The sequence below is a fragment of the Amblyomma mixtum genome, chromosome 1 (assembly GCF_055824585.1).
Source record: "Amblyomma mixtum isolate Tamu chromosome 1, ASM5582458v1, whole genome shotgun sequence".
NCBI lineage: Eukaryota > Metazoa > Arthropoda > Arachnida > Ixodida > Ixodidae > Amblyomma > Amblyomma mixtum.
In genome coordinates this window covers 192,914,368-192,938,511 of record NC_143012.1, presented here as the reverse complement: position 1 = coordinate 192,938,511, position 24,144 = coordinate 192,914,368, and the positions used below count along the sequence as shown (strand labels likewise).

Below are 24,144 nucleotides of genomic sequence, written 5' to 3'. Positions count from 1 at the left end.
AACCTTTCATGGTGCGGTGAGACGGATAACAGTCATGCTGCCAAGATCTGACTCCTCAGGTAATTGAGAGCAGATTAAACGTAAATAGTAGCTCCTTGCAGAAAATAATCTTGGCAAGCTCTATCGAAACTGCTCTAGCTAAACTTGTTGGTCCTCTTGGTTTTCTGGAAAGCTCCGAATCCTGTATGCTGAAATTATTTTTTCGTTGGAGGGTGTTTGAAGGCAGATTGAATAAACACGCATGCTATTTGTGGACAAAGCGCGGCAAGCCGGCTTTGGGCTTCCCATGTATTAGTGCTTTTAGTTCTACATCATCTTTAGTGATGATTAAAAGCCAACACGCTTGTATGATGCGAGCATCATCGAGTAAGGCTGGCTGTTCTAATTGGTGCATATTTTAGGAAAGAATTTTTCGAACTGACGCCGAGCAGAAGGGAGACACGGAGAACCAGGCGCTCCTTCAAGCGATTTTTGCCACGAAGACATCATATTACGTTGAAGACATTTCGAAGACATTTTTGTTTAACATGCATTGAAGGCAAAATTGTAGATCTTGAAGGGAAATGTAGGCACCGTGGGGAAAAAAAAACACTGTAGGCCCAAATGAGCTTCCTGTTGCAAAGCCATGGCTGGCCGAACATCGGATGTAGCGGGGCTCAGCAATCAAGCATGCCTGTAACCTACAGAGTAGGACTTGTTAGCGCGACAGCACACTACTTTACGAGATCAATCAGCTCACTGGTTTGTGCGATGCATGAACGTGAGGATTACCTTGGGCCAACCATAAATAAGTAAATAAACGACTGCTGCCATGTGGACTTCCCTTAGCTTTGAGGGGGCTTAACGTCCCAAGGCGAATGAGTGAGGGACGCTGTAGTGGAAGGCTCCGGAAATTTCGACCACCTGGGGTTTTTTAATGCGTACTTATATCGCACGATACACATGCCTCTAGCGTTTCATCGCCATCGAAATGCCACCGCCATGGCCGGGATCAATAGACAGCGCCAAAACCACTGAGCCACCACGACGCCGCCGCTTTGATTGGAACCCACAACGGCGCGAATAGATCAGCTTCGATGGCAACGCATGAGAGAAATGCGCTATTGTAGAAGCCGATCGTGCCTCGTGTTAGTCTGCAACAAAATCTCGCACAGTGCATTGCACATTTCCTCCATCAAATAGTACTACCAACTAATATGCGCGCTGTGAGCTATGTTGCGCTAGTGACAGACAGCTGTGAGCTGTATGCATTGATGTGGACAACAGTGTGGCCGAAACACGCACTAGGGCAGTACGCGTTGGTGTGGACAACACTGTGGTAGAAACACGGCACTAGAGCATAGGCTGCAGGCGTACGTTGCTTAAATTGGCATTGACCATGAAAAAATCTAAACAGAATGTTTTTTACTACTTTCCAAACAGTGCCAAAGCACAAATTAGTATTATGCAGAAGACCACGCAGAGTGGGCAGTGTCGTAGGACGGAACGATCGCGTTAGAACAGCTTTTCTAACTCACGCTAGACTATTTTTCTAGGCTCTGAACCTCCGGGGAACCTCAATCGCACTTTCATGTACGTGGAGGTGATGTCCATCGACAAAATACTGCGCTTTCGCACAATACTTGGTGCTTAGCAATACTTGGTGCTTTCAAGAACTTGTATTGTGGATGTCCCTTAATGCTTATTATAAGGGCTGACGTGCAGTAACTTTAAAATTGTATCTGATTCTAAAGAGACTTTGCTTAGCGGATATATCAGCTAATTACATGCATGTGCTAGGAGCAAAAATTACGCGTAATAACCGCAGCACACACAAAACAACCTGTTACAAGGCACAAAAATGCATGCGACTACATCTGAATCCGTCCTTCTTCATGCAGTTTCACTGTATTAAGCGCTAAACATGGACCACCCGCCCTTGGCTTGACATGAGCCAAGTACAGGCAAGAAATATTTACCGTACACAGGGCCTTCTGGCAAGCTTCAGGTCGACTACTCATGTACAATGGGACGAATCACCAATGCAGACAAACCCGGACTACATTCGCACAAAGTTGGCCTTACCTGGGAAGTTTCGCTGCTCGCTTTTGCAATAGCAAGTTATACATCCCGATATGTTTGGCCCTTGTGGATCTTAAGTGGGCAGTTATGGCTGGGGCAAGCCGCATAATACCCACATAATAATATCGCATGTGAAACACATAAAGACATTTGCGTGTGCGCATTTTGTTTGAAACTGTAGAGCGCACATCGGTCCGATATCGGTATTGCACGGTCACACTTACAGCTCACGATCGTCTTTACGGTCAGCCTACGCCTGTCTAGAACAGGCCCAAGAGGGGAGGGGGGGGGGGGGGTCGGTAGACAGCCCGTTTTCAGCCGATGCTGACTTCAGTGGGAGAACCCTCCTAGTTTACATACATCGGCCTACACAACCGTGTCCATGCGGGCGCGAGTGAGAGATCCCCGATCGGATTCAAAGCGGGGTCCATCTGGTAACCAACTCTGCTACTTGGGTAGAACCGACAGGTAACCTTATAGAATTTATCTAGTGTTTTTAAAGCATCCAAAAAAAAGTGACACACATTTATGATAAGAATAAAAGCACTAATCAAGAAACTACTCCCCTGTGCGAACTGCGATATTTACGCTGCGAATGCAACCCACCACATATGAGTAGCAACTGCAGTGAGAAGAGGTGTAAATAATAAGCTGCAGCTACAATAATTATGCTTGAATTTATGTTTTTTCTTCAAATCCTTTCTTGAATCAATGAGTATTCCCAAGCACATGATCGGCACTGCAAAAAAGGAATTATTATTTTCTTCACGCCCTCCGAAGCCGCTTCCCGCCATCTCTGCCTCCTGTTTCCCTTTGCTATTCTCATGCTCATCAATGGACAAATTGCAATTTACTTATCGAACCCATTTTCGTGCCCGACAGCCGTGCTCCGAGGTGAATGCCTCGGGCTTATTGAAGAACTTCATCCCTGCTTTCTCTACCCTAATGTTGATACCACCGCTTGCTTTGACGTCGATGTGCTCAGCTCTTTTGATGTTACGACCGATCCGCCACCTCCCACGTTTTCCACCGTGCCATCGACGCTGACATTCCGCGCGCGGTACGTGATCAACACGTCGCCCTCCTCCAGCGCGTCACTTCTTTCGATCTTCCTCAGACTGCCTTGCGCCACGCGTCTGTCGTTGCGCACCCCATCGACACCGGTACACATGCCCCTCTGCGCTAGCGCCCCTATCGTATGTCCACTTCTGAGCCTGGCATTCATCGAACTTCGGCATGCATGCATCTGGGTTGCCAGGTTATCCAGGTTATTAACAGAAGCAGGAAACAGCTAACACTTCTGAGCGCCGCGTCATTTCTGATCACGTGGACAACATGCCACGTCGCAGCGTCATACATTACTCCCATAGTTCCTGGGAGCCTCCGATTGTGTTGGTCAAGAAGAAAGATGGTTCCATCAGGTTCTGTGTTGATTACTGCCGGCTCATTAACATCACGCGCAAGGACGTCTATCCTCTGCCTCGCATCGATGACACCCTGGACTGCTTGCGGGGAACTTAATATTGCTCCTCGCTGCATTTGCGATCAGCCTGATAGCAGGTGCCGACGGCGTACGCTGATCGATCGAAAACTGCCCTCATAACATACGAGAGCTTATATGAGTTTAAGGTAATGCCGTATGGCCTTTGCAACGCCCCGGCAAGTTTCGGACGCCTGATGGGAACTATCCTCAGTAGACTGAACTGGGAGAGTTGTCTTTGCTACTCCTTTCGTTTTCTTCTTCTTATTATTCTTCATCCTCTTTATAATGGCACATACCCATATGGGGGGACTGGGCAAGGTGTAAAGGCGTCAAGCTATCTCGATGAAATCGTCGTGTTTTCTGCGGGCTTTCCTTCCTCTGTCTGAGGAAGGAAAGCCCTCTCTCCTCTTTCCTCTTTCATCTCCTCTGACTGAGCACGTCCTCAATTCTCTTACTGACGCTGGGCTTCAGATGAATTTGAAAAAGTACCGCTTTGCTGCTTTGGGAGGCCAGCTAGAAAACCCCTTGAACACATCACATTCGCTCTGTGCATATTTCGCAGCCAAATTCAGTTAGCTAAGTTTGCAGTATATTGCATCTGCTTATATTCCATACCATAATAAGAGCAGTGACTTTTTCGTCCTTGCCTGCTAATTTGAGAGAAATCTCTTAGGAATTATGTCGCTAATTAGCGCTGCCTGGATACAAAAGTAGTAAAGTTTGATTATTAAAAGCGCCCAGTGATGCTTCAGCGATGCGAGCGAGGGTTCAATGATGGGAGCGTACATAGATAATGACAAGAGACAAAGTAGTTTAATCTGATAATATGCGTCTATCATCGATTAAGTACGTCAAAGGACCACTGGAAGTATGAGCGTGATTCGGTAATCGAAGCGGTGGTCGATGACTAAACCACTCATAGAACAGCAGCGCTCCAATGGGCTTAGTTGGCAGCACCGCTGCAATTTGAGGCTGCAAAGTAGGCATTGAGAGGATAAATATAAATTTCTGTTAAGAAGAAAATTGTTCAGAACCTTTCGACCTTCATTATTACCTTGCAGCTCGCTTCGGTTCTGCGCCATTTATTAGATGGTATGCGCAGACTGCCGTTAGAAATACATGATGGAATTCGGTTCACAACAATAAATTGGCTTATAAAAACCAACTTATTTGGAATAAAAATTTTCTTTCATACTTTTTCGTGAATATCCTAACGAACCACCAAGGCCTTGTTCCGGCATGGCCTGTTGCTCCAATTCCCACATGTAGTGCTGTCAGCATTCTTGCGGCTACTTTTATCTGAAGTCGCTAATCTTTTTTAAAGCGCCTGGATTTTGCAACCCCTTTCTGGGCAGCCAGAACTTTGACCCTAGACTCCTGGCCAAAACTTTAGTCGGAATGATCAACATTAGTTCTGAAGAGCAATAAATTGCAGTTAAGAGTACAACGAACTCTGCTCTTTAGAAAGCTCAATGGCCTTGGCTGCTCAGGGTATTCTCACTAGACTTCAGCTGCTATATCTTCACATGCTTATGATCGCTTTTTGCCGTTACAGGTTATGCGCACATCAGGTAAGAACTATTATCCCATTTTTGTGGTGATTTATTTATGCAGCTAAAGGAAATTTGAGCTCAGTTCCAGCTAAATATTGCCTTGTAAAATTTATCACCCGGATCTTTAGAGGTATGTTTTTTTTTCTCCAGCAAAAAGAAAATGACATATCTACCGGCGAGATTATTGGATTTAAATTCTTCGCGAAATTGATTCAAACCTGCGACGCCCTTACTGAGAAGGAGAGGCGGCCACCGTTTTGATGTGTAGGGCGGTGTAGCGTGGCGTCTGGAATCCGCGCCAAAAAATTTGTGTCGCCGCACATATTTTACTAGCGAAATCAGATGAGGACATCGATGCCAGTATTTCGTTTTTCCTTCTTCTCTGGCTTAAAAGAGCTCCGTTTTCGATAAGCCCAATATATTTGTGATTACAAGGTGGTATCCTCTAGGTACACAACCAATTTCAATTTGTCTTCAGTTTTCCTTTAATTAGCTGTCTTTGTCTATAAGCCGTGCCTTCCATAAATAGAAGCGCGTGTTCGCTGCGTTGTGTGCAAAAAGTATTTAAAATAGTACACAAAATTTTGGACATTGTTAACCATGTAGTGGAAAGAGAGATAACACGGTAGGCAGAAAACTATTTCGGATTATCATGATAACGATGCGATGGAGCGACAGCGCAGGGAAGTTGTTTATGAGGAGTCGGGATGCGCGGAATGTATTCCGTTTTTTCGCTGCATTAGTCGTTCAAAAGCAGGTTTTTACATGGTTGTCACTGTTTCAAAAGTAAACAAAATTGTAGCAGTACGTTTGCAAACTGTTTGCATAGCCCGGAAGTAAAGGAGCTTGTAAGTCTCAATGCGTGTGATCTGCCCGCAGTTCTTAACTTTTACATCGAGGCAAAGTGTCATGCCGCCAATCACAACGAAGCAGAATGGTGTATCCGATGGCTACGTCGTGTTTAAAAACAGCATTGCCCATTGCTGGCAGACTGCGCTGCCGCTTAATTTTGACACCCGACAGCTTGCCTCAGCCAGCAGAATGGTCAGACAGTTGATGTACTGCAGGCTGTATTACAGGTCGTCGATAAGTAGGTGGTTTCTATTATCAACAATATCAGAAAACCCGGCGCCACCAAAAGATAGTCCCCTAGTGCCAGACATAGATATTGCATTAGTTTGGCGCGGAATACTAGGGAACTTCGAGGCCCGTCGCTAGGGAAAGGACACGAGTACCTTCCCCGAAAAACCTGCTTTATTTTAGAGCTTAGTGCTTCGCATTTTAACGACAAAACAAATGTAAAGGATAGTCAAATCATCGCTTAAAAAGTGCGACCAAACGCGTGGTGTCGGATGACTCCAACCCATAACTTTCAAATTCCCTACTCACCACACTACCAACAGCACGGAAGAGAACACAGTGTCCGTTTGCTTGAAATCCACAGATGGGAAGATCCGACGTTTATGGCTTCAATTTCTGTAGCAGAGATTTTTTAGTAAATTTGTCGGCGCAGCTAGCTCATTGTGCGCTGCACTTGTTGCAATGCTGTTGAAACATTATTTGTTAGCGATAAACACAATCACTTTCTCAAAAGAAGTCCTCCCAGCGAATATTTAACGGTGTGTACAACTTTAAGCCGTATTATCACTAGCTTTTGTCTTTGTCAGAATATTTTTTTTGCATGTGCTTGTTTTACAAATTTAGTTCCAATATAAAGCAATTGCACCAGGCCAAAGCAAAGCAGCGCCGACATAAGAATGGCAAGCTTACAGCCCAGCGAAGCCGATAAAACTGGTCGGTGTACGATCAGCCGGCATCCTCGGCGGCCGAGCGAAAAATGTGCGCCAATGAGCCGTTGGCGTGAAAAACGCAATCGTCTCTACCTTACATTTACAACAAAGATGTGATCAGACCGGCTACATTTCTTAGTTGCTGCTTTTGCATACAACATTTGCAGCCCGTAGGCATAACTTAAGACAGCCGCGGCACCCTCAGTGACAAGTGTGCCTAGCGAGTTGACAGGATTTCAGGGTTTGTGTGTGCGATATCGGCGGTTCTAGAGAAGAAGTTCACAGGTTTCAGCGAATGCAAATGGCCATCGAATGTATAAAGCCCACGAGGACTCCACAAACTCTTCTACTTCGCACGGCTGCTACTACGTGCAGCTGTTGATAATTCTAGTTGCGCTCAGGACGCATGATTCGCAACTCTCGAGATTGCACGTGTTGGCCGGCATCGAATATAGTGATAACTGCGCGAGCTACGGCAGATTTTAGAGTGCAGCTCTTTGGCGCCCGTTTCTGCGTTTCGCGGTGTCGCCGTCGCCGTTGTCCGTCGCCCGTTATCAACAGCAGTGGATACCTTAGTCGCGCTTTCAAGCTGCGAAACCAATGGCACGGAAGCTTGGAAAGCAGAGGGTAAAACTGGTAAACTGGTTTTTGAGGCAAGGAAATGCGCAGCATGTACCTCGCACATCTCGGTGCACACTTGAACCAGAGGGAAGGCGCATAACTGCCCTCTTGGAACAGTGGACACCTCAATCATGCTTTAAGCTAGGTGGTGGAAGTGACAGATGCGCACTGCTTGCGTTGGCATTGACATCGTTGTGCCAGAAACGCAGCGCTGAAGCCATAGGCTGTTGGTGTTCATTGTGTTCACTGGCGCTAGCGTTGACCACGTTTTGCACTCCGATCATGTTAAGGAAAGTAAGTGCGCGTAACTTTCTCTCTGGGTCAGTGGACGCCTGAATCGCGCTTATAGGTACGTGGGGTGAGGAGAGAGAGGTGTGGGCTGCATGCGTTAGCGCTGACAACGGTGAGCGAACTCTCGCGATCAACCATTAATTCTCACCTGCCGGGGGGGGGGGCATTGTGGGTGGGGACTTTAATGAATATATGCGGGACAACATACCATTCCTCTGGCTCGTAACGCCTCCCACGGCTGTGACAACCTCGCGAAATACTTGCACAGGCCTCGTCTTTGTGAACCAGGCATTGGTGCATCAAGTCGAACATATATCCATCATGACAACCAAGAACAGTTAGCGGAATGTTTCTTGAAGAAGTAATATGTGTGAAAAATAAGTTTTCTGTAATTGCACGCACGTCTTGCACGAATTCTTTGCCTCAGTCTATGGAAAAGTTGAAAGAGCTGATGATGCTGCGCTCAAATTTCGCATTCGCAAGTAACTTCATCATCATCATCATCAGCCTGACTGCACCCACTGCAGGGCAAAGGCCTCTCCCATGTCTCTCCAATTAACCCTGTCCTTTGTCAGTTGCCGCCACTGTATCCCTGCAAACTTCTTAATCTCATCCGCCCACCTAACTTTCTGCCGTCCCCTGCTACGTTTGCTTTCTCTTGGAATCCACTCCGTTACCCTTAAGGACCAGCGGTTATCTTGCCTTCGCATTACATGCCCTGCCCAAGCCCATTTCTTCCTCTTGATTTCAACTAAGATGTCATTAACCCGCGTTTGTTCCCTCACCCACTCCGCCCTCTTCCGATCTCTTAACGTTACACCTATCATTTTCCTTTCCATAGCTCGCTGCGTTGTTCTTAACTTAAGCTGAACCCTCTTTGTTAGCCTCCACGTTTCTGCCCCATAGGCTAGTACCGGTAGGATACAGCTGTTGTATACTTTTCTCTTCAGGGATATTGGTAAGCTGCCATTCATGATCTGAGAGAACCTACCATATGCGCTCCACCCCATTCGTATTCTTCTAGTTATTTCCCTCTCATGATCCGGATCTGCGGTCACTACCTGCCCTAAGTAGACATATTCTCTTACTACTTCCAGCACCTCGCTACCAATTGCGAACTGCTGTTCCCTTGCTAGGCTGTTGAACATTACTTTGGTTTTCTGCATGTTAATTTTTAGCCCCACCGTTCTGTTCTGCCTGTCTAACTGATTGATCATGCTTTGCAGTTCTTGTCCTGAGTGGCTTAGCAAGGCAATGTCATCAGCGAATCGCAAATTACTCAGGTATTCTCCATTAACTCTTATCCCCAACTGTTCCCATTCCAGTCCCCGGAATACCTCCTGTAAGCAGGCAGTGAAGAGCATTGGCGAGATCGTGTCTCCCTGCCTGACCCCTTTCCGTATTGGAATTTTATTGCTGACTTTATGGAGAACTATAGTAGCTGTGCAGTCGTTATTAATATCTTCCAATATTTTCACATAACACTCTTCTACACCCTGATTCCGCAATGCCTGCATGACAGCTGAGGTTTCCACCGAGTCAAATGCTTTCTCGTAATCAATGAAGGCTATATATAAGGGTTGGTTATATTCTGCGCATTTCTCTATCACCTGATTGATAGTGTGAATGTGGTCTATTGTCGAGTATCCTTTACGAAAGCCTGCCTGATCATTTGGTTGACTAAAGTCCAAGGTTGTCCTGACTCTATTAGCGATTACCTTAGTAAATACCTTGTAGGCAACGGACAATAAGCTGATTGGTCTGTAATTCTTCAAGTCCTTCACATCTCCTTTCTTATGAATTAAGATAATGTTAGCGTTCTTCCAAGCTTCTGGTACTCTCGAGGTCACAAGGCATTGCGTATAGAGGGTGGCTAGTTTTTGTAGCACAATCTCTCCTCCGTCCTTCAACAAATCTGCTGTTACCTGATCCTCACCAGCTGCTTTCCCTCTTTGCATTGCTCCTAAGGCTTTCTTTACTTCCTCCTTCGTTACTGGCAGGATGTCCCATTGCTGTGCTTGACTGCCTCCCTCAGTAACTTGATGATTACATTCGCTACTGTATAGATTTGTGTAGAACTCTTCGGCTAATTCAACTATCTTATCCATATTGCTGATGACATTGCCCTGTTTGTCTTTTAGCGCATACATCTGGTTTTTACCTATGCCCAGTTTTCTCCTCACTGATTTTAGGCTACCGCCATTCCTTAGAGCATGCTCAATTTTCTCCATGTTAAACTTTCTTATGTCGGCTACCTTGCGCTTATTTATTAACTTCGATAGCTCTGCTAGTTCTATCCTGTCTGTGGAGTTAGACGTCCTCATGCTTTGGCGTTTCTTAATCAGATCTTTGGTCTCCTGAGATAGCTTGCTGGTATCCTGTCGAACCATCCTACCACCTACTTCTGCGGCGCACTCTGTAACGATAGCTGTAAGATTATCATTCATTGTTTCAACACTGCGGTCGTCTTCATCAGTTAAAGCGGAAAATCTGTTTTGCAGCGACATTCTGAATTCCTCTACCTTCCCTCTTAATGCTAACTCGTTAATAGCCTTTCGCTTCACCAGTTTCCTCCGTTCCCTCTTCAAATCTAAGCTAACACGAGACCTTACCATTCTGTGGTCGCTACAACGGACCTTACCGAGGACCTCCACATCCTCTACGATGCCAGGGTGTGCGCACAATATGAAATCTATTTCATTTTTAGTCTCACCATTGGGACTCTTCCAAGTCCACTTCCTGTTTACTCGTTTGCGGAAGAAGGTATTCATAATCCGTAAATTATTTCTATCTGCGAACTCTACTAATAACTCTCCCCTACTGTTCCTAGAACCTATGCCATAGTCACCTACCGCCTTGTCTCCAGCCTTCTTTTTACCTATTTTTGCATTAAAGTCGCCCATCAGTAAAGTGTACTGTGATTTTACTTTGGTCATTGCCGATTCCACATCCTCATAGAAGCTTTCAACTATCTGGTCATCATGGCTTGATGTAGGAGCGTAGGCCTGCACCACCTTCAGCTTGTACCTCTTATTAAGCCTAATTACGATAGCTGCCACTCTCTCGTTAATACTGTAGAACTCCTCGATGTTGCCAGCTATATCCTGATTAATGAGGAATCCCACACCTAGTTCTCGCCTATCTACTAATCCACGATAGCACAGTACATGCCCGCCCTTTAATACTGTATACGCCTCATCTGTCCTCCTAACCTCACTAAGCCCTATGACATCCCATTTAATACCGGCTAATTCCTCCAATAGCACTGCTAAGCTAGCCTCACTTGATAAGGTTCTTGCGTTAAACGTTGCCAGGTTCAGTTTCCAATGGCGGCCTGTCCGGAGCCAGAGATTCTTAGCACCCTCCGCTGCGTCACAGATCTGACCGCCGCCTTGGTCAGTTGCTCCGCAGCCGCTGGGGACTGAGGGCCGAGGGTTAATTGGTTTGTTCATAGAAGGTTGTGGCCAAGTACTACACCAGGGTGGCCAAATCCTGTTCTGGTGAGGAAGTGCGTTGTCGGTTCTGGTCACCGAAATCAGGCCGCACTCCAAGCCTGGTTACGCAATTCCATCGACACGCGGAGTTTCTTTTTTTTTTTTAAATCCGGTGGAGAATTGCGTGGCACCGGGATTCGAACCCCGGTCCTCTTGCACGCGAGGCGGATGCTCTACCTCTACGCCATCGCCGCAAGTAACTTAATCGTCGCCAATTTTTTAGGTTCCTTCCTTTATTAATTTATTAGCCAGTTACAGTAAAATGCATGCTTTCGAGCCAGATTTACCTTTCAGACAACAGCTGTTAGGCGCCCGTTCCTTGCGTTGTCACTGTAGTCGGCGGCGTAATAGGTTGTCCAAGTTGCAGAGCGAAAAGCCGCCTGGAGCAGCTGAGGGAACAAAGGAAAGCCCCGGGGGTAGCCTAAGGCGCTACATGCCAGCCTTGAGTAGCTGCGCTGAAATTTGCAATTTCACTCGCAATCGCCTCTCAACTTTTGTTTCATTTTATTTACCCAAAAGGAGCCTTTCATGGCATCGATGTAGGTAACGACAAATGTACATATGTGCAAGAATAACACAGTAAATTGATTACAGTTTCTGGCAAGTATAAAGAGTTGTGAGAAATAAGTGCAGCATTTCTTTTAAGCAAAATAAGCATACACAGGAAAAGGAATTTATTAAGATGACAGACAACAGTAACTTTTCCGAGGAAACCAAAACATCCGGAGCAATACAAAGAAAAGATAACATAATCGGTTATAATAAACATAAACGAATGGTAACATCAATTAGCTGTGATCAGAACACTTGATTTGGTCGAGGAGGGTTTAACGTCCCGAAGCGACTGAGGCTATGAGGGACGCCGTAGTGATGTGCTCCGGAAATTTCAATCACGTGGGATTCTTTAACGTGCACTGACATCGCACAGTAAGCGGGCCTCTTGAATTTCGCCTCCATCGAAATTTGACCGCCAGGGCCGGAATCGAGCCCATGTCTCTCAGGTTAGCAGCCGAGCGCCGTAACCACTGAGCCACCAAGGCGGCCTGATAAGAACATTTGAATATCAGTTCTGGGATAAGCACTGTTTTAGAATTAAGCGAATTATAGCCCTTTAATGAGGCTTGTCTGGTGAGCAATATTTCCTACGAGTTAAGGAAGGTGATTCCAATCGTAAAGGGCCAAGTGTAGAAAGGAAAAACGCATTAAATCAGTGCGAGCAAACATCGTTCATCTTTGTATCAGGATCGATTGGTGTAAATTTCGTATGGCAGGACACGTTTTGTAAGTTATAGTGTTTACCTACCGGGATGATGGTATGACGTGTGAATATTGCAATGTGAGCAGCTTTCCCTCTATATACGAATGAAAGAAGGCGGGTACTATGCTTTATTCTGGATAAAATTCATAGGTTGACCATTTTCCTCCAAAAATCGATTAGAATCGTTTTTGGGGGATTCTTGCTTGTTAATAATGTAAGACTGGTGGTGACCCAAAATGAAAGACACATATCGTATTTTCGACCGCAATATGGAACAAAAAGCCAGTAATTTAGTGTTCTTATTAGCATATCGAAGTAAGAGACTAATAAAACCAAGTCTTGTACTCATGCGCCATATGAACACTACACGCCGCGCCAGTTGAGATAGATGCGAGTGACGTCTTGAATACTTCTGCTTGCCAGTATTACAGATCAGCGTGGAAACATATGCAGATTTGGGACCGTAGATGTCGTGGATTGACAATAAGCCATCCCCGCTCATTACAGTTATAGTTGCGCCCTTAAAGGAGGTTATCGCAAATGTCGAAACGTAGTGTTTGGTGGCCAAGGGCGCAAGATGCTGAAACAGCAGATGGGCTGGATAGAAAGTCAAGAAGAGAGGCAGTCTATGGATCTTTTTGCTGCTGGGAAGTCGTGTCACCGCTGCGGAGCGAAGGCGCACCGTATTCGGTAAGGGCGGAGAGGCTGTAAACCTCGCACGGTAGCGGGGAGCGGGAGAAGGCATAGGCGTCCTGACACTTGCGGTCCGACCGGTAGACGACGCGTATGGTATTTTCTTGGAGGCGTAGGGCCCATCGAGCCAGGTGGCCGGAGGGATCTTTTAACTAAGAAAGTCAAAGGGCACGATAGTCTGCGGCGACGTCAAAAAGATGGCCGTGAGATAAGGGCGAAACGTGCGGTGGACCCAGACAATGGCCAAGCCCCACTGTTGCTCCAGAGAACTAGTTGCCGCAGTTCATGAGGCGGGAAGGAAAAGCCAAAAGCTTGACTTCCCTCCCTGATCGAAGTTTCTGTAGAAGGTTTTCTGTTCTGGCGCTCCTCGACACCGTGCTGCAATTTCCGTCATATGCGCAACCATTTTCCATGACGTCGGGCGAAAGGTGCGAAGGGTCCGAAAAGTGACTACGTCAATTTTTGCACCCTTCAAGCCCGCAGCCTATCGAGTCGTTCGTGAAGTGCACTGCTCGAATTGTTATTTAAGATGTTCTGTACGCAGTGACTTCATCATTTTGCTGACGTGTTCTCCTGACACCATAATGATTACTACAGAAGCATTACAGGGTGCCTGTTTTAACCATCAAAGTGTTGCATTTTTAAAACTGTGAGAGATACTTCAGTGTCGTCTGTTATCCTGGATGTATCGCAAGGCGTATAGTATGAACCACATATGGATCAATAATCATTGTAATAAGGCACTCAAAATAAAGTATAAGAATTTAATTTCTCATCTTAGGGTGCAAGGTAATATCGCCAAATTGACGGCTGTCAACATCGTAGGCGAGCTGTCTTTGGAAATTTTCTTTATCGGGAATGTTTTCGAAATATGGGATGTCAAAAATTGCACTTAAATCCTGAATAATTTCGATTTCCTCAATTTAATGTTTCAAAATGGCGTCCGCAGCACTTCTTACGCGCCTAAAACAGGCACATTGCTGATTTGATGACGCAGGGCAAATTAACTTGACTTCGGCAAATATCTCACGGCAGGGGCTCCATTTTAAAATAAGGTAATGCATAAAAGCCGACTCAACAAGCTTTAAAATTAATGACCATTAATGTCACGTATAACCTGGCCCAGAAAATGAAAAGTGAAAAAGTGCATTATTTAATCTAATTATTCATGTAAATATTGGTCCCTATGAGCTATATGATTTCCGCCTAACCCGTACCAACACAGAGCACCGACGTATATCTCACAATTTTTAAACTTAGAAATCTATAACTGGTAAAAAAATCAGCCTTCAGAAAACGAAAATTCTTGAGGGTTAATTTTTGCACTTATGTGGATTCATTTAGCTCACTGAAAGAAATTATCATCCCAAGGAGGTGAAAGGCTGTTTTCTATCAGTCCTACGGGAATAAAATTCAATATGAATCGTCATAAGAATATTTTCTCTCTCTACGTCCTTCAACTTACTTGCACCGTAAAGAGGAATGGGCCGCGTCCTGAGCGCCGTCGGGGCGTCGTAGTAGCTGTGACCTAGTGCAAAAAATATGGATCCAAGCAATAAAGTTCTTTACATGGCAGCGATATTGGGCACAAATTCATAAACGGCAGACCTCATTTCAAATGCTCCTTTGAAGAAATAGAGCAGAAACCTTAGACCGAACCCTGTTAACAACTAAAATTTATTAGTAGTTTCTGTACGCGCATTAGTTGAAGGAACTACCTTCTCCGTGATCGAAACAAAGTATCACCTTTCCCTTCCTTTAGAGAATTAAAGATTCATGTCCCACTGAAAACTCTGGCAACAGCGCTTACCTTTTTTTGTGTTATTTTTTGTGCTTTTGTCTATTTCGGGCTTTAATATTGTCACGTTGTAGTGACGGCAGTCCAGTGGTCAGGAAGACACCAGCCAGTCTTGGAAACGAAGCTCTTTATTTGGGCTGACTTGCGCCCGCAAAATAACTGAATCACTCGGCGGCGGCGTAAGCAACAAACGTGCTCGTCGGTCGTCGAACTACGAATGTCCGCCGCTCGCGGCATCGCTCAATTTAAAGGCGGCAAGGAAACTTCCAGATAACAGGACAAGATCATCTACAGTAATCTAGAAAAACCTAGATGCAGCCCTTCATGGCTGCGATCAATCGAGATTAGTCTGGTCGCTTCTCGCGCTACGAACAAAAGTGATAACAACCCTTTCCTGCAGCCTTGAGCGTGAACGAACAAACACTACAATGATACGTGGCATTACCCCCCTTCCAAAGAAGCATCGTCTCGATGCTTTGAAATGAAAATAAACACGGAGAATGAAACTTCGAGTCCTTCAGCGTTCATAATATGGCTTCAGGCGTACGACATGTACGACTTCCGGGCGTGGGCGGCGTCGCTGAGATGCTGTCGTGCCGTCGGGGATGACTTCATAGTCGAGGTCACCGATGCGACGAAGAACCCTGTACGGGCCAAAGTAGCGTCGCAGCAACTTTTCGCTCAATCCGCGGCGGCGAACTGGCGTCCATATCCAAACCCGATCACCTGGCTTGTAATGCGTGTCTCGTCGGCGCAGATTGTAGCGTCGGGCGTCGGTGTGCTGCTGGTCTTGAATGCGAAGCCGTGCAAGTCTTCGGGCTTCCTCGGCGCGATGAAGGTAGGCGGCGACGTCGAGGTTGTCTTCGTCGGAAACGTGCGGGAGCATTGCGTCGAGTGTTGTTGTGGGCTTCCTGCCGTATACCAGCTGGAATGGAGTAAACCTGGTTGTCTCCTGGGTGGCAGTATTATAGGCGAAGATCACGTAGGGCAGAATAGAGTCCCACGTCTTGTGTTCGGCGTCGATGAACATGGAGAGCATGTCTGCGATGGTCTTGTTCAGACGCTCTGTGAGTCCGTTGGTTTGCGGATGATAGGCAGTTGTCCTCCGATGACTTGTCTGGCTGTACTTTAAAATGGCTTGCGTCAGTTCCGCTGTAAATGCTGTTCCTCTGTCTGTGATGAGTACTTCGGGTGCGCCGTGTCGGAGGAGAATTTGTTCGACAAAAAATTTTGCAACTTCTGTTGCGGTACCACTAGGCAACGCTTTTGCTTCGGCGTAGCGGGTCATGTAGTCGGTGGCCACGATGATCCACTTGTTACCTGATGATGAAGTAGGAAAGGGGCCGAGTAGGTCCATCCCGATTTGCTGAAAGGGCTTAGTTGGCGGTGGTATGGGGTTCAGGAGTCCGGCTGGTCTAGTCGGAGGCGTTTTGCGTCGTTGACACTCACGGCATGTTTTCACGTAATGCGAAACGTCGGTAGCTAGCCGCGGCCAATAGTACTTCTCCTGGATGCGGTGCAACGTGCGAGCAATCCCGAGATGCCCTGCAGTCGGCTCATCATGACATGCCTGCATAATTTCTTGCCTGAGATTTTTGGGCACGACAAGAAGATGCACTGTCCTGTTGGGCGCGAAGTTCTTCTTCAGAAGGACATTATTGTGAAGGACGAAGGACGACAGTTGGCGCTTGAACCCTCGGGGAGGCGATGCGGTCTTGCCTTGCAGATAATCAACCAGGCTTTGCAACTCAGGATCCGAGCGCTGCTGCTGCGCGAAACTGCTCGCGCTTACCGGTCCTAAGAAAGCGTCGTCGTCTTCCTCTTCCGGTGCTGCGTCGACGGGGGCTCGCGACAAGCAGTCTGCGTCGGAATGCTTACGGCCAGATTTGTAGACTACAGTTATGTCGAATTCTTGAAGGCGCAGGCTCCAACGAGCAAGGCGGCCGGAGGGATCTTTCAAATTGGCTAGCCAGCACAGAGCATGGTGATCGCTCACAACCTTGAATGGTCGTCCGTACAGGTAGGGGCGAAATTTCGACGTGGCCCAAATAATGGCGAGACATTCTTTCTCGGTGGTCGAGTAGTTGGCCTCGGCTTTCGACAGTGAACGGCTAGCGTACGCGATAACCTTCTCCTGTCTACCATTTTTCTGAACGAGGACCGCTCCTAAGCCCACACTGCTTGCATCGGTATGAACTTCGGTTTCGGCGTTTTCATCAAAGTGCCCGAGCACAGGAGGGGACTGTAAGCGGCGCTTCAGTTCGTTGAAAGCTTCCTCTTGCGGCCTTTCCCATTTAAAAGGCACGTCAGCCTTGGTAAGTTGGGTCAAAGGTTCAGCGATGCGCGAAAAGGTCTTGACGAATCGCCGGTAATAAGCGCATAATTCAAGGAATCTACGTATAGCCTTCTTGTCCTTAGGCTGTGGAAACTCTGCGATCGCAGCCGTCTTCTTCGGGTCTGGGCGAACTCCATCCTTGCTTACGACGTGACCAAGGAACAGCAGCTCCTCGTAAGCGAAGTGGCACTTCTCTCGTTTCAGTGTCAGGCCTGAAGACTTGATCGTTTCCAGCACTATCCGAAGCCTTCTGAGGTGGTCTTCAAAGCTTGAGGAGAAGACAACAACGTCATCTAAGTAGACTAGGCAAATCTGCCATTTCAAGCCTGCGAGCACCGTATCCATTACTCGCTGGAACGTCGCTGGGGCAGAGCAGAGGCCGAATGGCATCACCTTGAACTCGAAGAGTCCGTCTGGCGTGATGAACGCAGTCTTCTCGCGATCTCTTTCGTCGACTTCAATTTGCCAGTAGCCGCTCTTCAGGTCCATCGATGAGAAGTACTTAGCGTTGCACAGCCGGTCCAGTGTATCGTCGATGCGGGGAGGGGGTAGACATCCTTCTTCGTAATGTTGTTCAGGCGGCGGTAATCGACGCAAAAGCGAAGGGTGCCGTCTTTCTTTTTCACTAGAACGACCGATGCTGCCCATGGGCTCCTCGATGGCTGGATGACGTCGTCACGAAGCATTTCCTCAACTTGCTTGCGGATAGCTTGGCGTTCTAACGGCGATACGCGGTAGGGGCTCTGTCGCAGTGGTCGTGCGTGTTCGTCTGTGACAATGCGGTGCTTGGCAAGCCGGGTTCGTCGCACATTCGATGCTGATGAGAAGCAATCGGTGTACCTTTGAAGAAGACTGCGTATTTGGTCTTGTCTGCTCCGGGGTAATGCTGGGTTGATGTCGAACGTGGGTTGATGGCCTTGTTCAGATAGTTCTGCCGGTTGGTCGGGTAGGGCCAATACGTCTCTGATGTCTGCCAGCTCGTCGAGGAAAGCGATCGTCGTACCTTTGTTTAGATGCCGGTATTCTTCGGTGAAGTTGGTTAGCAACACCTGGGCTCGGCCATTTCGGATTTCGGCGACTCCCCTCGCGACGCCCAATCCTCGATCCAGGAGTAACTGGGTGTTCCCCTCGATAACACCTTCGGCATTTTCGATGTCTCCAGTACCTATGCCGACGAGAACACTTGATCGGGGCGGCACGCTCAATGCTTCATCGAGGACGTTTAAGGCAACGTGATGAGTCGCGCTCGTCGCAACAGGTATGGCTTTTTCCGTGGAAAGCTTGATCGACTTAGATCGAAGGTCGATGATCGCCCGATGTTCATTCAGGAAGTCCATTCCCAAAATCACGTCTCTCGAGCATTGCTGTAGGATCAGGAAGGTTGTCGCATAGGTTCTCCCATTTACAGTAACTCTCGGGGTGCAGCGTCCTGACGGCGTAATCAGGTTGCCACCTGCGGTGCGGATCAGCGGGCCATCCCAGGTTGTTGTCACCTTCCTGAGTCTGACAGCGAGTGGGCCACTCATGACAGAGTAGTCAGCTCCCGTGTCCACCAAGGCAGTAACCGCGTGACCGTCGACCGTAACTTCAAGGTCACTTGTTCGCGTTCTGGTATTGTACGTTGTCTTCGGTGTCCGATCTCGGCTTCGTCGAGTAGTGAGGCTGCGGTGGGCGTACTGCGACGTTACTTCACTGGGCAGCGGTAAAAGCTTCAAGTCTGGCCGCGTCGTCGTCGGTGTCGTCGTCGTCGGCGTTGTCGTCGTCGGTGTTGTCGTCGTCGGTGTTGTCGTCGTCGGTGTTGTCGTCGTCGGTGTTGTCGTCGTCGGTGTTGTCGTCGTAGTTGAGGCATGGTCTTGAGTACTCGTCGATTGAGGATCTTTGTCATTGCGCTTAGAAGCAACCTCACCTCCAGAGGCTGCTTTATTTAGTTTAACCTTCGTGGGCTGGGGGAGCGTCCACGCACGGCGTAACCTCGGCTAGGAGAAACAAAGCGCGGTGACGATGGCGACGGAGAACGCGATAGGCGGCTCGGCGATGAGTATCCTTCCCGACGCAAAAAATCCTCGATTTCGGCTGGTCGCTGGCTGGGTCGGGGTCGTGGGGCGTCGTAAGGGAACCCTCGGATGCCCATTCTCCTGTATGGGCAGTACCGGAGAATGTGACCGGCTTCTCCGCAGTGGAAGCATAGTGGGCGGCGCTGGTCGGGAGTTCTCCACTCGTCGCATTTCCTCGGCTGCGCGCGTCGCTCGTAGGACGGGCGGGTTGGGGCGAGTGGGAGGCGGTCCAACGCAGCTGGCTGAGGGCGATAGGGGCTTGGGTCCTGGCGTCGAGGGGCAGGGCGGCGCACAGCTGCGGCGTAAGTCATGGCTGGGGGCTGCAGTGGCTGCGTGGGTGTCGGCGTCACACCCAAGGCCTGTTGAACCTCGTCCCGGATGACGTCAGTGAGCGATGAAAGTTGCGGCTGCGTTCCCGTTGGCAGCAATCGTTGGAGCTCTTCTCGCACAACTTCACCGATAACCTCCCGCAAATTATCGTTGTTAACGGTGTCCAGGCAGTTTGCTGAGAAGACGCGCTGCTGGCGGTCATATTGGCGGGCTCGGGCGTCAAGGGTTTTTTCCATTGTGGATGCCTCTTCTACGAATTCCGCGACGGTTTTCGGTGGGTTGCGGACGAGGCCGGCAAAGAGTTGCTCTTTAACTCCTCGCATAAGCAACTTCACCTTCTCTTCTTCCTTCATGTTCATGTCGGCACGCCGGAAGAGACGCTTCATCTCCTCAGTATACACTGCAACGGTCTCGTTTGAGTGTTGTATGCGAGACTGTAGCAGCTGCTGGGCTCTCTCCTTTCGCACGACGTTTGTGAAGGTCTTCAGAAGCTGTTCCTTGAAGGTTTCCCAGTTGGCAAGGCTGGCTTCCTCATTCTCGAACCAGACTCTTGCTGGTCCCTCCAGGGCGAAGAAGACGTACCTAAATTTCATGGCATCGTCCCAGTTGTTGAAGACAGCCACACGGTCGAACTGCTCCAGCCATTCCTCGGGGTCGGCGCCAGGCGAAGCGTCGAAGGTTGGTGGCACCCGGGGCTGCTGCAGAATGATTGGAGTGGTCGTCTGGGGCAAGGTCATGATGGACGTTGGTACTTGCTTTCGCTTCCGGGTAGGGTCCGGCAGGGTCCCGAACTCAGGTGCGTCCCCTTGCAGGCGTCGGCTTGCGCGGTGGACTGGACTCAGGTCCTGCGGTAGATGACTCAGAGGGCTGGCGTCACGACTTGTTGGGGGTGTCCGGAACATGGGAGGCTACCCCGCACCTCCACCAGATGTCACGTTGTAGTGACGGCAGTCCAGTGGTCAGGAAGACACCAGCCAGTCTTGGAAACGAAGCTCTTTATTTGGGCTGACTTGCGCCCGCAAAATAACTGAATCACTCGGCGGCGGCGTAAGCAACAAACGTGCTCGTCGGTCGTCGAACTACGAATGTCCGCCGCTCGCGGCATCGCTCAATTTAAAGGCGGCAAGGATACTTCCAGATAACAGGACAAGATCATCTACAGTAATCTAGAAAAACCTAGATGCAGCCCTTCATGGCTGCGATCAATCGAGATTAGTCTGGTCGCTTCTCGCGCCACGAACAAAAGTGATAACAACCCTTTCCTGCAGCCTTGAGCGTGAACGAACAAACACTACAATGATACGTGGCAATATTATTTCGTGCATTCCGTTTCCTCCTCCAAGTGGGTACCATTCCAAAACAGCGAGCGCAAAGGCACTCGTTGTAAAGAGTGGCTCCTTCCACGCAATGATCACTACCTCTTCCTTCGTCATATTCTCTCCGAATGTACTGAGGACCATGAAGTAATAGCTCTCGAGCTCGCGCGAACAACCTATAGCATAAGTAGACACCATCATACCTGAGCAACCACGGTCTTAAGACAGACCCGCTGACACAAATAGCCTGGCAAAAGGAAGGAGCCGCATTTAAATATTCGTGAACAATAAAGCCTGCAATTGAACCTGTCTATTTCAACGCAGTTGCTGGAAACTTGAACCTCACAGAAGAAGTGGAGCAATACATTAAGAAACTCAACAGCACACAGCATAACATTACATCTTGGGGCCTGACTGACAGCTACGTCTACTGGGCGAACTTATCCTTAGAGAACAAAGTGTAAGTATAATGAATGATATACCGGAACTCCTCTTTACAAGTGATCACGGCAAACACTCGCTGCTTAACCGTTTGAAAATTTTGCGATAAGCGGAAGTTTCTGATTATAGAAACAAAAGCCTTGACGTGAGCCACACATCATGGCGCAATTGAGAATTTTCCCCGTGTCCTTCGTAGGGCCGGTAAGTTGACCGCCTGGCGCATGTACTTGTATGATACCTGTTCTTCCTGTAATAATAAGGAAAAAAAATAGCTGCCGGTTTAGCATTTTTAAGCACGGAATAATGTCTGAAAGCTTAGTTTTTTTCAGGTGGGCGCCATTACCACGCGCCTGAATGCGCGACTGAAGTGTCCACTGAACGAGGAAGCCAGTTATGCGCTTCTTAAACTTTTTATCATCAATGACAATTTTCCTAATGTACTCCAATGGCCTAGGTTCAAGTGCCGTGTTTCTACAGCAGTGTTGCCAACGCATATTGCATTAATCCCGTGCTTCTGCTGCAATGTTGTCAAGGCCAACGCAAGCAGCGCACATCTATCTGTCACTGCCGTTACATAGCTCAAAGCGTGAATATAAGTTTGATAGCAGTATTAGTTAATGAAGATAACGATGTGCAATGCACAGCGCGAAAGTGTGTTGAAGTTTAACAAGAGCCTGGTTTGGCTACGACGATAGCCTAGTTCTACAAAAAAGGACAAGAAAGTTAGACTAATGATCTCGCGCAATGGCCAACGAAGCTTATTTGTTCGCACCCGTCTCGGGTTTGAATCTCAGTCGCGCAAATACATTAAGCTTATTTTTTTGTGTTTATTTCTCGCGGCACATACCCACAAACATCGCAAGGTCTTCGTAAACCAAAACATAGCAAGATTTCTCGTCGGATTTTTCCAACGAAATAGTGCTTTCGCACTAATTAGCGCCGTTGGATTTCCGCTGAAGTGACGACCATAAAAGCGCGTAAATCTCTTTTCCCAGTCTTTGCAAAAAGTGACACTTGATATATGTCAGCCTCCTTTTGGAGAACGCACTAGGTTTATTTTGCTGTTCTTCTAAAGCTATTATGATTTTTGAAGTGATTTTATATGGGAATAAGCACACCTGTAGCACGCCCGTAGCACACCCGTAGCACACCCGTAGCACACCCGTCTAAGGTCAGAATGGCAGCGACAACGTTGTTTCTACATGGGCGCCCTATTCCTACGGGTGTGCTCAAGCAAGTCTTCGAACCACGACTGAAAAGATTGTCTTTGAGTCCTCGACACCACGGCGGAATTCCTCTGGCAAATATGTCTCATCATCCTGCGGACGTGGCTGCCAAAAAAGAGAGTGAGACCTTCGAATCCAGTGCACACGGTGGGGGATGTTTAGCTACCGGAGAATGTGCGGGGTCTCCTCAGCCTAGGTCCCAAATTTGCCATCGAGCCCAAAAAGTCCGCGGTTGAACTTCTCGGACTAGTGAGACAGATAGGCCAACGAGCAGCCGACTCTGACAAAGCCAGATGTATTTCCGAAGGCGTCGACATCTTGCAAGAACACGAAACGTCTTCCAAGAGGTTTCCGCTGTGGCAAACCGTCACCTTTCTTCGAGCCAAGGACTTGTTTGTGGTTCAATCCTACTAGGCGGCTTCACGGTGCTCCAGGCGGGAGACTTCAACTCAAAAGCCACCAGCGTCCTAGAGCCTGTCTTCCATAGAAGAGATGATGTCAACCCTATCGAAGTTAAGGAGCAAGCTACGCGCCTTTGTAAGACTTTCAAACTGGTCAATCTAGCCGGTAGTATTCTGTCTGCGAGTCGTCTCAGCGAGAACGTGTTTTGCAAAAAACCCTTAAGTCCGAGACACCCTTCCGTGTCACAGTTTCTGAAAAAGAATCTTGGCAAAAGTCGGTCGCAGTTTTTTTTAGGGATAAGCTGAAGTTAGTAACCATTGACGACCCTTTCACGGTCAACGAATCAGATGAGATCATCCAATATTTAAATACTATCCATGACAATAACTTAAAAGCCTTTGCCTTAGACATTCAGGATTTATATCACTTTTTACCGCATAGCGAACTAATGCTCTGCAGTGAAGCCGCCATTCATACTTGCGGAGCCATAAGCTTCCAAAAGGAAGTCGGTCGTTCCGTTCGTGATTTTTTGCGACGTATGGACTTTTACCCAAAATCAACGTTTGTCACCTGGAATACCACAAGCATATTCAAAAGCAGGGTGTGCATACTGGAACTTGTGCAGCGCCCATTCTAAGCGAACTTTTTCTTGCCCAACATGACAGAAACCTGCATAACATGATTTCTGAGACGGCCGTGCTAAAAATTTTTCGGTACAACGACGACCACTCGTTCTTTTAAGCTGCATCCACGATTCTTTTCCCTCAGGAGTGTCGCAGGCCCTTTCCTTATTTGAAAGATGCTCACCTCTCCCTTTGGCGCATGAAACTATCAACGATCAGCCGATCAGATTTCTTCACCTGAGCCTCCAATTTTCTGATAACCACACTTTAGCAACCCAGAGGCAAGAAGGCATTCCTGCCGTTCGCGTCAGCCCACAAAAAACTTGTCAAGAGTGGCATACTAAAACTGGACTTCTAAAACGCGCTGCAAAAATC

The 24,144-nt window shown here is 47.8% G+C and overlaps 1 protein-coding gene across 1 annotated transcript in view; it reads left to right on the top strand.

Annotated features, from left to right (window-relative positions):
• LOC149370368 (uncharacterized) overlaps positions 1-24,144 on the top strand; it is an 85,424-nt gene that overhangs the window by 45,218 nt on the left and 16,062 nt on the right. The window contains exon 3 of the mRNA XM_089577714.1: positions 21,402-21,537. Coding sequence (XP_089433840.1) covers positions 21,402-21,537 — 136 coding nt within the window. The remainder of the gene's footprint in view (positions 1-21,401; positions 21,538-24,144) is intronic.